At 43.8% G+C, this 14,142-nt stretch overlaps 4 protein-coding genes across 4 annotated transcripts; all 4 read left to right on the top strand.

The window, feature by feature from the left end:
* Positions 1 to 391: 391 nt before the first annotated feature.
* EDB93DRAFT_1245324 (uncharacterized protein) lies at positions 392 to 2,153 on the top strand (the record flags this gene model as incomplete). The annotated part of the gene is made up of 3 exons (XM_041452308.1): positions 392 to 477; positions 528 to 1,854; positions 1,926 to 2,153. 3 exons carry the CDS (start codon positions 392 to 394, stop codon positions 2,151 to 2,153), a joined length of 1,641 nt encoding a protein of 546 aa, XP_041313264.1.
* Positions 2,154 to 11,795: 9,642 nt separating this feature from the next.
* Positions 11,796 to 12,216, top strand: EDB93DRAFT_1075216 (uncharacterized protein; the record flags this gene model as incomplete). Its single annotated transcript, XM_041445148.1, has 2 exons — positions 11,796 to 11,884; positions 11,934 to 12,216. Coding segments are annotated over 2 exons (372 nt in total), but the record flags the coding sequence as incomplete, so codon positions are not given.
* Positions 12,217 to 12,626: 410 nt separating this feature from the next.
* EDB93DRAFT_1099875 (uncharacterized protein) lies at positions 12,627 to 13,201 on the top strand (the record flags this gene model as incomplete). The annotated part of the gene is made up of 2 exons (XM_041446956.1): positions 12,627 to 12,675; positions 12,906 to 13,201. The coding sequence occupies 2 exons, from the start codon at positions 12,627 to 12,629 to the stop codon at positions 13,199 to 13,201; spliced, it is 345 nt and encodes a 114-aa protein (XP_041313262.1).
* Positions 13,202 to 13,260: 59 nt separating this feature from the next.
* EDB93DRAFT_1075404 (uncharacterized protein) lies at positions 13,261 to 13,587 on the top strand (the record flags this gene model as incomplete). The annotated part of the gene is made up of 2 exons (XM_041445162.1): positions 13,261 to 13,456; positions 13,517 to 13,587. Coding segments are annotated over 2 exons (267 nt in total), but the record flags the coding sequence as incomplete, so codon positions are not given.
* Between the last annotated feature and the right edge of the window lie 555 nt (positions 13,588 to 14,142).

Here is a 14,142-nt window from a genome sequence, read left to right as displayed (position 1 = left end):
ACTGAGGTACTACAGGGCATATACAAGGGTTTATATACTAGAAGACTATCCGAGGCTATGCACAAAGTATAAGCAAAGTTTATCACAAGTTAAACGCGAGTTGGAAATTAGCACAGTTTAATGGATCATAAAGCATAACTGGAAGTAAGGATAACCAAGATACCAGGAACAAGGAATACCAAATGAAGGAATAGGCTGTGATTAACATTATATGAACAGGGAATAAATAGGAAGCTTATCATATCTCAGATTGGAAGCAGATCTGTATATCGGATCAGATCAGATCTAGGGTCCAAGGTCCGGATGAGAAGCACGGATATATGGGATATAATACCTGGCCAATATTCGTCATCTTCTAATTGGAATTATGTGTAAGAACTGCAAGCACCTTATGGCTGATTTGTATTTGGAATATTATTTTGATGAGCAGAGTGGACACCAGGGGGAGGTTGCAAGGGGTTATGCGGTTGATTGCATGTATGTCTGTCCGTCTTGAGTGAGCACCTGCAAAAGTTTGTGGCTCTTAGCCACGCTTATCACGCCCTTATCTTTCCTCCAGTATCTTCAGCTATTTTGACATCTCCCCATGTTTTATCTTCTGTGAACAAGCAGCAGATTGACTTTAAGTCTTTCTCCCATGTCATCTCACACTATCTTAGCATATCCATGCTGTCAATCATCCATCATGCCATTGCTGATGGCATGGCTGTGTCCTCTCCCTCTTCAAATACACCTCTTATCAATCAATTTTCTACAAGTCGAGCTGTGCTGGATAATCTACGCTGTATTAGTCCCAACAGATTCAGAGACCTCTGGCTTCTCATGGGTCCTCAAGCAGTGTTTCAGTCTCGACAACAGGCAGATGTGGTGGGGGTTCTTATAACATGGATGGTACATGCCATTATTATGCTGGGTTTGAGAGAGGACAAGAGTTTATTCTATCTGCTCCCTGCAGTCTGCTCAGAGGAAGTTGGTCTGATGTCAATTGTCATGCTGCCAGACTTAGAGCACATTCAGGAACTCAAGGCTCAATTCAAGAAGAAAGGCCTTTATGCAGTGATTTGGTCCTCAGAACTTAAAAATCATGATGTGCATACTGTATTGTTTGGTTATGAGAGCCTGGGGAGTACAAGCTTCTGGACCTTCTTGAAGAATGCAAAGAGTTATATTTTGAGAATCATTGTGAGTCACACAGAATACACTTTTCAATATTGGGAATATCAGTGTACAATAGCTCATTTTGAATGCCTGCAACAACTCAGATTGCCCATTATCCTGCTCACTTATGCCATGGCCATAACAGCTGCCCCAAAACTTCTCAAATACTTCAAAATGAATCCCCTGGTGGCCCAGCTCCATTGTGGTCGCATGGATCTTTGGAATATCTATTTTTCTGCTTTTGAGGCCCTACTGAGTAACAATCTTGTCGGCCTGTTGTCGGCCTGTCTCAATAAGAGCCTTCAGGATCTTACGACAGAGACAGAGCTAATTCTGGTTATATGCCCCAGTGAAGGTGAAGCGAACCAAATTGTGGCATTGTTTTCTAAGGATGTCTTCCATGCCCACTTGGCTCAGGACCACAAGGCTGCAATACTTCAAGAATGGAGGACATTACACAGTGCCCATCATATTTTCTTCTCTTCTGCAGCCCTTCTGCTAAACCTTAATGCCACACAAATCCGGGTGGTGATCTACTACAGCGAACCATCCAACTTCATCTACTATGCTGATGCACTGTCTTTGCTGCTTAGCGATGATAGGCACAGTTACAGCTTTATCTTTTTTACTTCAGAACCTCAGCTAACAGCTTGGGATGGTGACGAGCCTGAGGCTCCACTAATGGGTTCCGGCGAGGTTGGTAGCTGCCTGTTAAAAAAGGTATGCAGGCGCTTAGCTTTAAGCTTATTCTTTGGTTTCAAGGATAGTGGCTGCTGTTACAAGAACATCTAGATGCTTGGGCCCCTACCATTTTTCTCCTTATTCCCCTCATCTCAGCCCTTGCATCACACCCTTACCTGGACCTTGCTCTTATTATCCTCATCACCCTTGCATTTCCCTTCGCTCTCTACCTATTGCTACAGCAGAGCCAGTACATCTGGCCAAACCCTTTCTCTGATGATGCATACCCATGCTCTGTTTCACCCAATGACTGATCCTGTGAACAGTCCCCTTTACCCTTACCATCCAGACGGTAACCTATGATATGATGCATGCTGCATCCCCTTTGCCCTGTTTCCTTTCTTGATCTATGACTCGGTGCACAGTCGCACAATTGTACTTATACTTAGCTCCGCAGTTGCACGATTGTGCCCCTGCTTGTTTCACTTCCTGTTTCTGTTCTTTGACTTACTTCTTATTTGCACATTCTGGTTCACCTATGACTCACCTCGAACGTGCCTTCCTTTTCTAGTATCATCCTCTGACCAGTTCCTCTCCCGGTAGTATGAGTTATCATCCACTAATACACTTCCTCTCCTTTATATAAACTCGCTACCATGTATCTAGTTCCTTAACTTGAATCTACTTGGTTCTTGACCTCCTACTCCTAACAAGAGTGATTCCTTCTGCCTAGCCAGCAGTCTATATTCTACTTTCTTATCTGCTTATTGTGGATAAGTCTTCAGTCTCGATCTTTACTCATCGACTTCGTTGACAAGCAAAGCCCCTTGTTACTAGTTGGACTTCTGTCCTTCTATTAATGCAGATCTTACGATTAACCTTTGGGTGTCATAAGCCTTGGCAGATACGCTTATCATCAAGCTTCGCTTGACATAAGCTACCCGATTTGGACATAGGCATTAAACCTTGCTTGCCGAAGCCTCGCCAAGCAAGACTCCTAACTTTGGGTTAGTCCAGGGACGTCCTTGACCATTGATGACACATGCTCTGTTTGAGTGTCGTCAACAGATACTATCCAAGTCTGTAATAGCTGCTGCCTGGACATCACAAGTTGCCAAATCTGCGATGTCTGCGAGGAGACACTGCAACCACCTGACGACATAAGTCAAGTAATACATGTTCATACATTGAGCAGGTTAATGTACATCAATCAGGCCCATCGGACCAGTCCAGGTAGTAGTAGCATTGATAGCCTCACACCTACTATTGCTATTCAGATTTCTGCTGCCATCACATCCTGGGTAGTGAACCAGGCAGTGGTAACAAGTGCCATCACTCACCACCAGCAAAGTGACATACTGAAAGGGATAAGTCCCTTCAAAGATATTTTTTTTAGCAAGGAAAATTGTGGAGTCTGCTGGATGCTCGATGATGTACCTTATTATGACATGGCACAATGCAAAGTGCATCAAGAGATAATCTGCTGACACTGCATACCAGTGCTAGAAAAGAGTCCTGATGCTTCCAACAAAGCACTGTTTCAATTGTGTCCTTCCTCAAGTAAGTATGTGATATAAGGTTCTTTCAACCCTGATTTACACCGCTTGCTAGATCAGGGACATCCACAATTTTAATACTACAGATATATCCTGCAGGATGCTAGACGTGATTAGGCCCATGGTGTGGACTTGCTGGACTTCTGCTGGACTTCGAGATAGGATGCTCAAGCAGTTTTCTGCCTTCCTGCACTTGGTAGATGAGATGGGGTACACAGAGTGGCTGATGGCGATTAGCTTAGACAGCCAGTTGATGACTCTTCTCAAGGTTGCAGTATGGACTCTGACACTCCATGCTTTACCAAAGAAGTCTGCCGCCAGTGGGCATTATCTATAGTAAACAATTGCAAGGAGACAACATACAATGATCCATGCTAAACAATCTCTACATACTACTAAACAAAAACAAAAAATAATAGATATACATGTCAACTTTCTTGAGCTCCATATACAAGATCAATAAATCATTGAATAATAATAGGAAGTTAGTTCATGGTCCGCCTCCTCTGCATGGAACGACAAGGCCGAGGCTGTTTCTGGGCCATTGAGGTAGAAGCTGGGGAAGTGGCACACCAGGTGAAGGTGGAGGTGACATAAGGTTCTTCTGTGATGAACAACGAGGCTGAAAAGAAGCCTCCTCGGCTGCGGACAAAGAAGGAAAAAACAATAAAGAAGCAGCAGATGATGAAGCTGGTGGTGCAGCAATCACTGATGACATTTGAGGGGTAGCAACAGACAACAAAGTTGGTAGAGGATGTGATGCAGCGGCATCGAGCCACACTGAAGAGGGTGCAACTTGGACAACAGGTAAGCTCTCTATCCTCTGTATTCCATGCTTGAATATTTCACGAACATCTTCATGAGAGATATCCTTGAAACTCAATATTGCACTTCCAATTGTCTTACATCATTCTTTAAGAATGGGATGGCAAGCTTGAAAGTATGAGGCCAGTTCATACTTTGGGGTTTGATTGATGAAGAAATCCTTCTTAAGAGTTCCGCTGGTTCCAAGACCATCTCAGTCCATTGTAATGTGAGCTTTGCACCACCTAGGGGCATTGATAGGTTGTGTTCCTTCATCAGTTCTCTTGCCACTGGGTCCCTCATATATAATGGTAATTTCTAGGAAGATATAAAAGAGTGATTCTAGATCATCTGAGGCTCAATGATTAATCACAGTCAGAGGTAGAAGATCTCCCATAAGCCTAAGAAGGTGGTAAGACATGTATGGGATGGTTCCCTTTAAATCAACACAAGATCAGAAGTGAAAATAAAAAAGAAAACAGATTAACTCACAGTACCACATGAATCTAATGTCTTATTGTCTTTGAGGAATTTTGCCAGACCCTTCAGTCACTTCTGCTGTAGAACCCTGTCATAGGATGTGTACATTTGCCTGCAAAACCTGGACTACCAGATACTGGCTGGTCTATGCACAACTAGACTTGGCCGACACTGTAGGGACCCTAGCAGGCCGAACCCTACATAAAGAAATAACAGAGGTATAGAAGGGGGTCGGCCTGCATACTCCTGCCTTATATCTGACCTGCCTGCCTCTGCAATATGTGAAAGGGGTCAGCTGGTGACAGTTTTTATTTTGGCAACATGAGCCAGCCTTTTAGTGCAGAATGTGAAATGAGGTTGGCCAGTAGCAGGTTTCATTCATGTTGTACAGTATGTAAGGTTGGGCCGGCCGATATACTTCTGCCACATGGTGCAGTAGGCCTGCCTGTACTACAGCCTGTAAATAAGGGCTGGCCAGTGCTAGGTTTCATTTTGGCTACATGGGCCAGCCTTGTTGTGCAATATGTGAAAAGAAGCTGGCCAGCAGCAGGTTTTATTTTGGCTACATGGGCTACCCTTGTTATGCAGTAGTAAGATTGGGCCGGCCGATATACTTCTGCCACATGATGCATTAGGCCTGTCTGTTTTCTATAACATGTAAATAAAGGCTGGCTGGCAGCAGGTTTTATTTTGGCCACATGGGCCAGCCTTGTTGTGCAGTATGTAAGGTTGAGCCGGCCAATGTACTTCTGCCACATAGTGCATTAGGCCCACCTGCTTCTACAACATGTAACAAAGGGTCGGCCAGCAACAGGTTTCATTTTGGCTATGCAATGCTTACTCGAGTGCTATATAGCTACCTAGTTTTTCTGAACTGCTTACTCAAATGCTATATCAAAGAGCACTTGGCTGACTTCACTGGAAAGCTGCAATTGATATAGCATTAGAGTAAGCAGTCCAGAAAGACTGGCCACACTGGTCTTGTACACCAGAAAGCTGTAGTTTCTGACAAGTCTTTCTGAAACTGCTTACTGTAATGTTATATCAATTGCAGCTGAAAGACTGGCTAGCTATATAGCATTGGAGTAAGCAGTCCAGAATGACTGGCCCAGCTGTCTTCTAAGTGCACAAGACAGCTGCAATTTCTGCCCAATCTTTCTGGACTGCTTACTAAAATGCTACATCAATTGCAGCTTTTATAATGAGGTTGATTGTACTTGCTATATCCTATAGAGGTAGGCAGGCCTAATGCACTATATGACAGAAGTACATTCACCAGCCCAACCTTACATACTACAGCAGACCTACTACATCCCAAAAAGAAACCTGCAGTTGGCCGGCCCTCCTTTACAGGCTGTAGAGGTGGGTAGGCCTACTGTACCATATGGCGGAAGTACATTGGTCAGGCCTTTCTTACATACTGCACAACAAGGCTGGCCCATGTGGCCAAAATAAAACCTGCTTCCAACTGGCACCTTTTCACATATTGCACAACAAGGCTGGCCCATATAGTCAAAATAAAACCTGGCGCCAGCTGGCCTTTATGTACAGGCTGTAGTGCAGGCAGGCCTACTGCACCATGTGTTGAAGGTAACAAACAATGATAAGGATAATCAGTATCAGTGACAATAGTAACGGACATGTGACAATATAGCTTACATAATCTTTTTCGTACTTAGAACTCCCAGCGCATAGCGGTACACCTCAGGAACTTACTGATTACCTGAGGTGAGATACATGTTCTTTTATACCTGTCTAGCTACTCACATTACTACTAGACTTAATACTTTCACAGGTACATATAGGAACTTACTGGTTACCTGAGACTTAATACTTTCACAGGTTATGAGCCCTGCGTTCTGTGACTGAAAGGAATAAAGACACATCAAAGTTCATTCACTCAAAAGTTGCACTATGTCCTCTACGATGAAATTGGGAGATGAGTTCCTGAAAGTCCCGAAGCTTGATGCTTCAGGGAAAGACTGGCCACTGTGGAAGGCCAGACTCGAACTCTCACTAACAGCACAAGGGCTCTTAGGGCACCTCAATGGGACAAAAAAAAAGCCAATAGATCCAACTGCTGGGAAGACACAACCATGGTCACCAACAACGCAAGCTGAAATACAGGCAGTAGCAACATATGAGAAAGAACTACCAGAATGGCTCAAGAAGGACACAGTCATGAAACAGCAAATTGCTGTAGTCATTCCAGACAGCTTATTTATCAATCTCCTTTCAAAACCGACAGCAAAAGAGTACTATGATACCTTGAAGACCCAATTTGAAAGCCGCTCGCTTGTTGTTAGTGTCGAACTGCGGAGACAGCTTGGAGAGATGAAGCTGAAGGAGAATGGTGATGCACGAGCCCATATCGAGTCAATAATGAGGATCCGTGAAGACCTTGCCTCGATGGGAAAACCTGTCCCAGATGAAGATCTGTTCAATATCATATTTGCCTCACTCCCACGCAGCTATAACAACATTCTATCAGCCATATCTTCGACTATCAAACTGCACCAAAAGACACTTACAACGGATGACCTCACAAGTCTTGTTTTCGATGAATATGACCGGTTACTCCTGCAGAATGGTGGAAAGTCGAAAATGAAGGGCGATGATGCTGCATTTTCAGCTGAAAGGAAGGGAAAGGGTCAATTCAAGTCAAAGTTCCCCTACTCCTGCAAAAATTGTGGCTTGAAAGGCCACAAAAAGGAGAATTGTTGGGAGGATGGTGATGGCAAAGCTGGCAAAGCGCCGAAGGGGTGGAAATCGCGAGGGAAGAAGGACAAATCTGCAAAGGACGAGAAGTCAAAAGCCGAGAGCTCCAGAGCCAACACTGCATCTGAGAAGAAAGATGAAAACAAACCTGATGGTGTATGGCTCGCAATGGCTGAGGACGAAAAGAGCACACATGAACCCTATGAGATGGGAGTTGATAGTGCTGTGCTTGGACAGAGCTGCACAGCCACAGATCACACAGTGACTGAACTGTATGACAGTGATGCCTCTCAGCACATGTCTCCATACCGAAACCAATTCACCAACTTTGAAACTATAAGTCCTTGTCCCATCAAAGCAGCAGATAAACGAACCTTCAATGCCATTGGAAAAGGGGACCTCCACATAGAAGTTCCTAATGGCAAGACAAGAACTCGTATCTTGCTTCACGATGTCCTATATGCACCATCAATGGGTGTTACACTCATATCAATCAGCCGACTCACCACTGCAGGATACACTGCACTATTTCATGACAGTATATGCCGAATATTTGACGAACGAAAGACTCAAGTTGGCGAAGTCCCACTCTCAAATGGCCTATATCAGGTGAAGCGGCACCCAGCTGGACTACTTGCAGGAGCCGCAGGTGCTGACAAATTGATGTCAATGGATGAGCTACACCGAAGACTTTCACACATCGCACCTTCTGCAATTTGTGAGATCATAGCAAAAGGAATGGTAGAAGGGATTAAGCTTGACCCTGATCAAATGCAGATGGGTCAGTGTGAGTCATGCGAGTATGCAAAGGCCACTCGAAAACCAATAGGAAAGGAACGCGAACCTAAACGGTGCGAGAACCTCGGTGATGAAGTCCATAGCAACCTATGGGGACCCTCTCCAGTCCAGACACCTGGTGGCAAGAGCTACTATGTATCATTCACAGATGATTTCACCCGCTATATGAATTTATATCTCCAATCAGCGAAATCCGACACCTTTGAGTCATACAAGACTTACGAGACTTGGTTGAAGACTCAACATAACACTGTCATCAAGCATTTTTGTTTGGACCGCGGAGGTGAATACCTAAGTGATGAGTTTAGCCGTCACCTACGAGCAAAAGGAACAGAGCGAAAACTTACCACCCATGATACTCCTCAACACAACGGTATTGCTGAACGTCTAAACCAGACCTTGGTTGAACGTGTTCATGCAGCTATGCATGAAAGCAAACTACCAAAGACCCTCTGGGGGGAAGCTATCATGCATGTGGTCTATGTCAAGAACCGCACAGCCACACACTCGCTAGATAGAAAAACACCCTATGAGATGTTGAAGGGAAAGAAGCCGAATGTAAGGGACCTACCAATCTGGGGAACAAAGGTCTGGGTGCATGATACGAGTGGATTGAAGCTCGATATGAGAGCGCATGAGGGTCGGTGGGTTGGATTCGACCCAGAGAGCAATAGACACCAGATATACCTTGAAGATCGTCAGACCATCACCATCAAACAAAACATCTCATTCGAGAGATTAGAGGGACCCATGCTGGGGCAGAAAGACTCGCTGCTTGAAGGGGAGAGTAGAGTTATAAAGACCAATCAGCAAGTGACCAATCACCAGACTCCAACAAATACACACCATGATGCAAACCCTCCATCAAACCCAGTACCTCAAGCTGACCCACTCGGGCCAAATTTCGAACAGCAACCAGAAGGCCCAAGACAATCCTCTCATCAGTGGACAGAATCATCCTACATGTGCATGTTGCGAAGCGGTGAGGGCACACATGATGGTAGAGGAGGAGATCCAATTATCCCCAGAGGAATGCAGAGAGTAGAAGAAGAGAGAGGTGATGGTGATACCAGGGGAGCATCTGGAGAAGGATTAGAAAGTGGACTAGGACTTGAAGAAGAACTTACCACTTATGCAATGTTTGTGGGAATGAGTGAAGTTGAAGGCCTGGAACCAAGCACCATAGAAGATGCGAAGATGCGACCTGATTGGACAAGATAGGAAGATGCCATTGGTACGGAGCTAAAGAGTCTTGATGAAGCACATACCTGGGACATTGTTCCACAGCTGAAGAATACGAACATCATCAGCTGCAAATGGGTTTTCAAGATCAAAAGAAACACTGCAGGAGAGATAGATAAGTACAAAGCTCGGCTGGTAGCATGAGGCTTTACCCAAGTCTATGGTGTTGACTATTACGAGACCTACACACCAGTAGCTCACCTCGCATCACTGCACCTAATCCTTGCAGTAGCAGCATGCCAGGATTGGGATATCGATGTATTCGATTTTCATAGCGCATTTCTAAATGGCCAATTAGACACTGACGAAGAGATATGCATGGAACTCCCACCTGGTGCCAACCTTGGAGGAAAGGACGAAGTTGCAAAACTTCGAGTTGCATTATATGGATCTAAACAAGGCACATTAAAATGGTACAAACATTTGTGCGCAGAACTTACCAAGTTAGGATTCACGTGCATGGAATCAGACTGGGGAGTCTTTGTCACGCATATTGGGCAGGACATACTCATCTTGGCAGCCCATGTTGATGATTGTACTGTAACGGGGAGCTTGTCAGAGTTAATTCACGCATTTAAGCAGGAAATAGGCTTACAGTTCAAGATTACTGACCTAGGGCCAATCAGTTGGCTTCTGGGCATGAAGGTCGTTCGCGATTGCAAAGCGCAGACAATCACATTGTCCCAAGAGTTGTTCGTCGAAGCAATTCTCGCAAAGTATAACTTCACCGAAGCAAAGCCAGCCGCAGTACCTATGGATCCCACTGTTCAGTATTCACAAGACCAGTCACCTACCAACACTGAACAAAGCACGCAAATGAAACGAGTTCCATTCCAGTCAGCGCTAGGATCACTGATGTACCTAGCAGTCAGAACACATCCTGACATCGCATTTGCTGTTTCAACGTTGGCACAGTTTGCTGAAAATCCAGGTTGGGTGCACTGGGAAGGGGTCAAGCGGGTATACCGCTATCTGTTGGAGACTAGAAAACTCGGACTTACCTATGGGATGAGCAGAGGCAGACTAGTCGGATACACAGACGCTGATGGTGCGAGTCAGGAGCACCGGCGTGCAATAACTGGCTTCGCATTTTTAGTCAACAGAGGCACAATACTATGGGGGTCAAGGAAACAAGAGCTAGTGACATTGTCAACGGCAGAATCAGAATTTGTAGCAGCCACTCACGCAGCAAAGGAAACCCAATGGCTTCGTTGTTTTATTGGAGAGGTCTTCTGACCACTAGAGAACCCAACGACGCTATACAGTGACAACCAATCAGCAATCACACTCACGAAAGATGGAAGCTATCATGCACGCACCAAGCACATTGACATCCGCTACCACTACATCCGATTCTGCATCAAAGACGGCTCTATCCAACTCCTCTATTGTCCAACGGACAAAATGGTCGCGGACACGTTGACGAAGGTGCTGCCAAGCGCTAAGGTGAAACATTTTGCCATCAAGTTAGGGCTCCGTGTCGTCGTTTGAAGGGGAGTGTTGAAGGTAACAAATGATGATAAGGATAATCAGTATCAGTGACAATAGTAATGGACACGTGACGATATAGCTTACATAATCTTTTTCATACTTAGAACTCCCAGCACATAGCGGTACACCTCAGGAACTTACTGGTCACCTGAGGTGAGATACATATTCTTTTATACCTGTCTAGCTACTCACATTACTACTAGACTTAATACTTTCACAGGTACATATCAATATAGGAACTTACTGGTTACCTGAGACTTAATACTTTCACACCATGTGGCAGAAGTATATTGGCCGGCCCAACCCTACATACTGCACAACAAGGTTGGCCCATGTAGCCAAAATAAAACCTGGTGCTGGCTGACCTTTAATTACATATTGTAGAGGCAGGCAGGCCTAATGCATAATGTGGCAGAAGTACATTGGCTGACCAATAATAGGGCTGACAAGAAAATAGTTTGGCTTTGGACATGAGACAGACAAACCTCCTGCACCAGGGGATCTAGCTCTTTATTGTCTGGCATGTCCCCAACCGGGCATCAATTTACCCTCTTCTTGGAATGATTCTTATGATGAGTAAGTTTCCTTATTAAAAATCATTAAACAAGCTAATTTTAGTGGATGTAGTTGGTTGGTTATGCAAAGGTATATTGTCGATGGAAATTTTACAGTGCAACATGTGAAGATGAAGACTCCTGAAGATGATGTTTCACTGGCAGATGGAAAAGGATACATGGTAACAGAAGAACCTTATGAAGCTCATATAAGTGGATCTATCAAAAAGAACGAGGCAAGTTGTCATATTTCATGACACATTTCCTTGGAAAATAACATCTAAAATAATCTCAGAAATTATCTTGTAGCAATCTAAGAGCTACTGGTGTTGGGGCAACAGCATATGCTAGGCATGGCTATTTTGTTTCTCATTCTGTAGTAGACTTTCAGAAAGGAGAATGGTATATACTTACATCATTGTATCACTACCTTTGCTAACTATCTAGTTAGGCAAATGAACATGAATTATTCTATTTGCAATACACTAAAATATCCATCAGAAGATATTGGCAGTGCACTCATAATCTATGATGTTGCATGTCAGTGGAGTGTCAACTTCTATGAATGGATGGATCAGAGCTATCACCTGTCTCTTCCTCAATCAATCAAAATATTGCCAGTAATTGGCAAGTTTCATGTGAGTGCTCATAAGCTACCATGCTTTGCCAGATACAGCCTCAATTTTATTACAGGAGCTGGTCATATTGATGGAGAAATCTTGGAGACCCTTTAGACACCATTTAATAAAATTTCCCCTACTGCAAGATCCATGACTCTCTCTCACAGAAAGGAAGTCTTGGATGACCATATGAGAGATTTGAATTAGAAGAAGCTTGTCGGAATTGGCAAGTGCCTTTACTTCTAATGTGTTAACTTTAACTAACATGATATTTAAATAGTTAAATCATTACTGAAAAAATATCATCAAGCTGTACAGGGTGTTAATAATACTCAGGGTCCATATGAAGAATTAACAAATTCTCTCAATTCAATGATGTCCAGAAATAGAAGAAGCAAGCTGAACTAGCAGCTCTTGATTGTGGAGAGCTTCTTGATATCAATTAGCTTAAGATGAATAAAGGCAAGTTCAGTAAAATTGAACTTTGATCTAGTCCTCATTTCAAATCATCAAAAGCTCCAATCATGGCTAAAATAAGGCTGAGGTTGACTGAAAATGAACTATCTACCAATGGTAGAACTAGGGCCATTTCATGATTGATTGAGGGTATCAATATAGAAAATGCTCAGTAAGACATTCAACTTCACAAAATATGATTGACTCAAATTATAATACTAGAGGCACTCTAAGATCTTTTATAAGACAACAGTCAGACAATCCAACTGCTTCTCAGAGAATCATCATAGAAGAAAAAAGACAGAAGCTCTTGTCTCAGATTCATAAATTTCACGAGACTACTATAGTCATAACAAATGGTATGAAAGTAGAAGAACAAGAGAGATTGCAATATGATGACCCTGAACTGTGCCTGGGGGAGGCTGAAGGATTTAATTTTTCAGGAATTGACGACATAGAGGAAGATGGTAATTTGGACCTTAGAGATGATGCTGACTCTCATCCAGAGGTTGCAGAACTTTGGATGCTGTCATGGGAGGCATCTGATGTCATCATGGCATTATGGCAAGAAGAACTAGAGCTTCAAAAGGGTCAAGCAAATGACAGCTTGGAAAAATGGTCCATCATCAGGGTACTAGATTGACAAAGGAACTTCAAAAAATAGCTTTGGCCATCAACAAACATGCTCAAGAATCTCGCTGATCAAGGGCAGCAATGCGATATTTAGAGGCTAATCCTGATACATTGGCACCATATCAAGTCCTAAAGGCTGAGGACCTTACAGTGAGCAAAGAAGTCACTGAGAAAAATAGGCATGGTCAGAGTTCTGATAGGCTGGCTTGGTTTTGGCGAATCAACAGTGCAGAGGAGAGCCGGAAGAGCGAGTGGATGAATAAATGTGATTTTTAATCTTATCTGATTTTTATTAAGGTACTGAGCTTATATTCTCTATTCCTAGTTTATCAAGTGAATTGGTTGAAAGCAAAAGCACGATATGACCGTTGGAGCGAGGAGTTGAAGTTAGTATAGCATGAAATGTGTTGGACAGTACAGTAGTTTCAGAACCAGGAGTTGGAGTAGCGAGCAAAAGCAGATGAAAGCAGTAAGAATGGTCATAGGGCATATGCTGAAAAGCAGGCTTCCATGTGGGCTGAGTTTGCAGCTGAGGGCATAAAGAGGTTTTAGGAAAAATAGAGCATGACAAGTTGATATTGAAGATGGCTTCATAATATAATTACTTCTAAACATACCAGATGAGGTTAGATGTCCTCTCCCAAATATTGTAATAGTAGGCCAGCCCTATATTACAGGCTACAATAGTATGTGGGATGGGTAGCTGGCCACTGTATACCGACTGCATACCATGTCCAGCCGACTGGGGTATAGGTGCCAGCTAGGCCAGCTGGCCCTGAGATATAGGCCGCAACAGCAGGCTGGCCTACATAGAATATGGCACCATTGCCAGTCAGCCAGATAGACCTTACAATCTGTATGAGGTGGACAGCTGGTCATATGGTGCCATATTCTATATGGGCCAGCCTGCTGTTGTAGCCTGGACCCCTAAGCTGGCCGGTATAGGAGGCA

This window comes from Suillus bovinus (genome assembly GCF_016758785.1).
Source record: "Suillus bovinus strain UH-Sbo-P2 chromosome Unknown EDB93scaffold_2, whole genome shotgun sequence".
In the NCBI taxonomy this organism is placed as follows: Eukaryota; Fungi; Basidiomycota; class Agaricomycetes; order Boletales; family Suillaceae; genus Suillus; species Suillus bovinus.
Note: the sequence above shows the minus strand (reverse complement) of the source record. Positions and strands in the feature narration are given on the sequence as shown.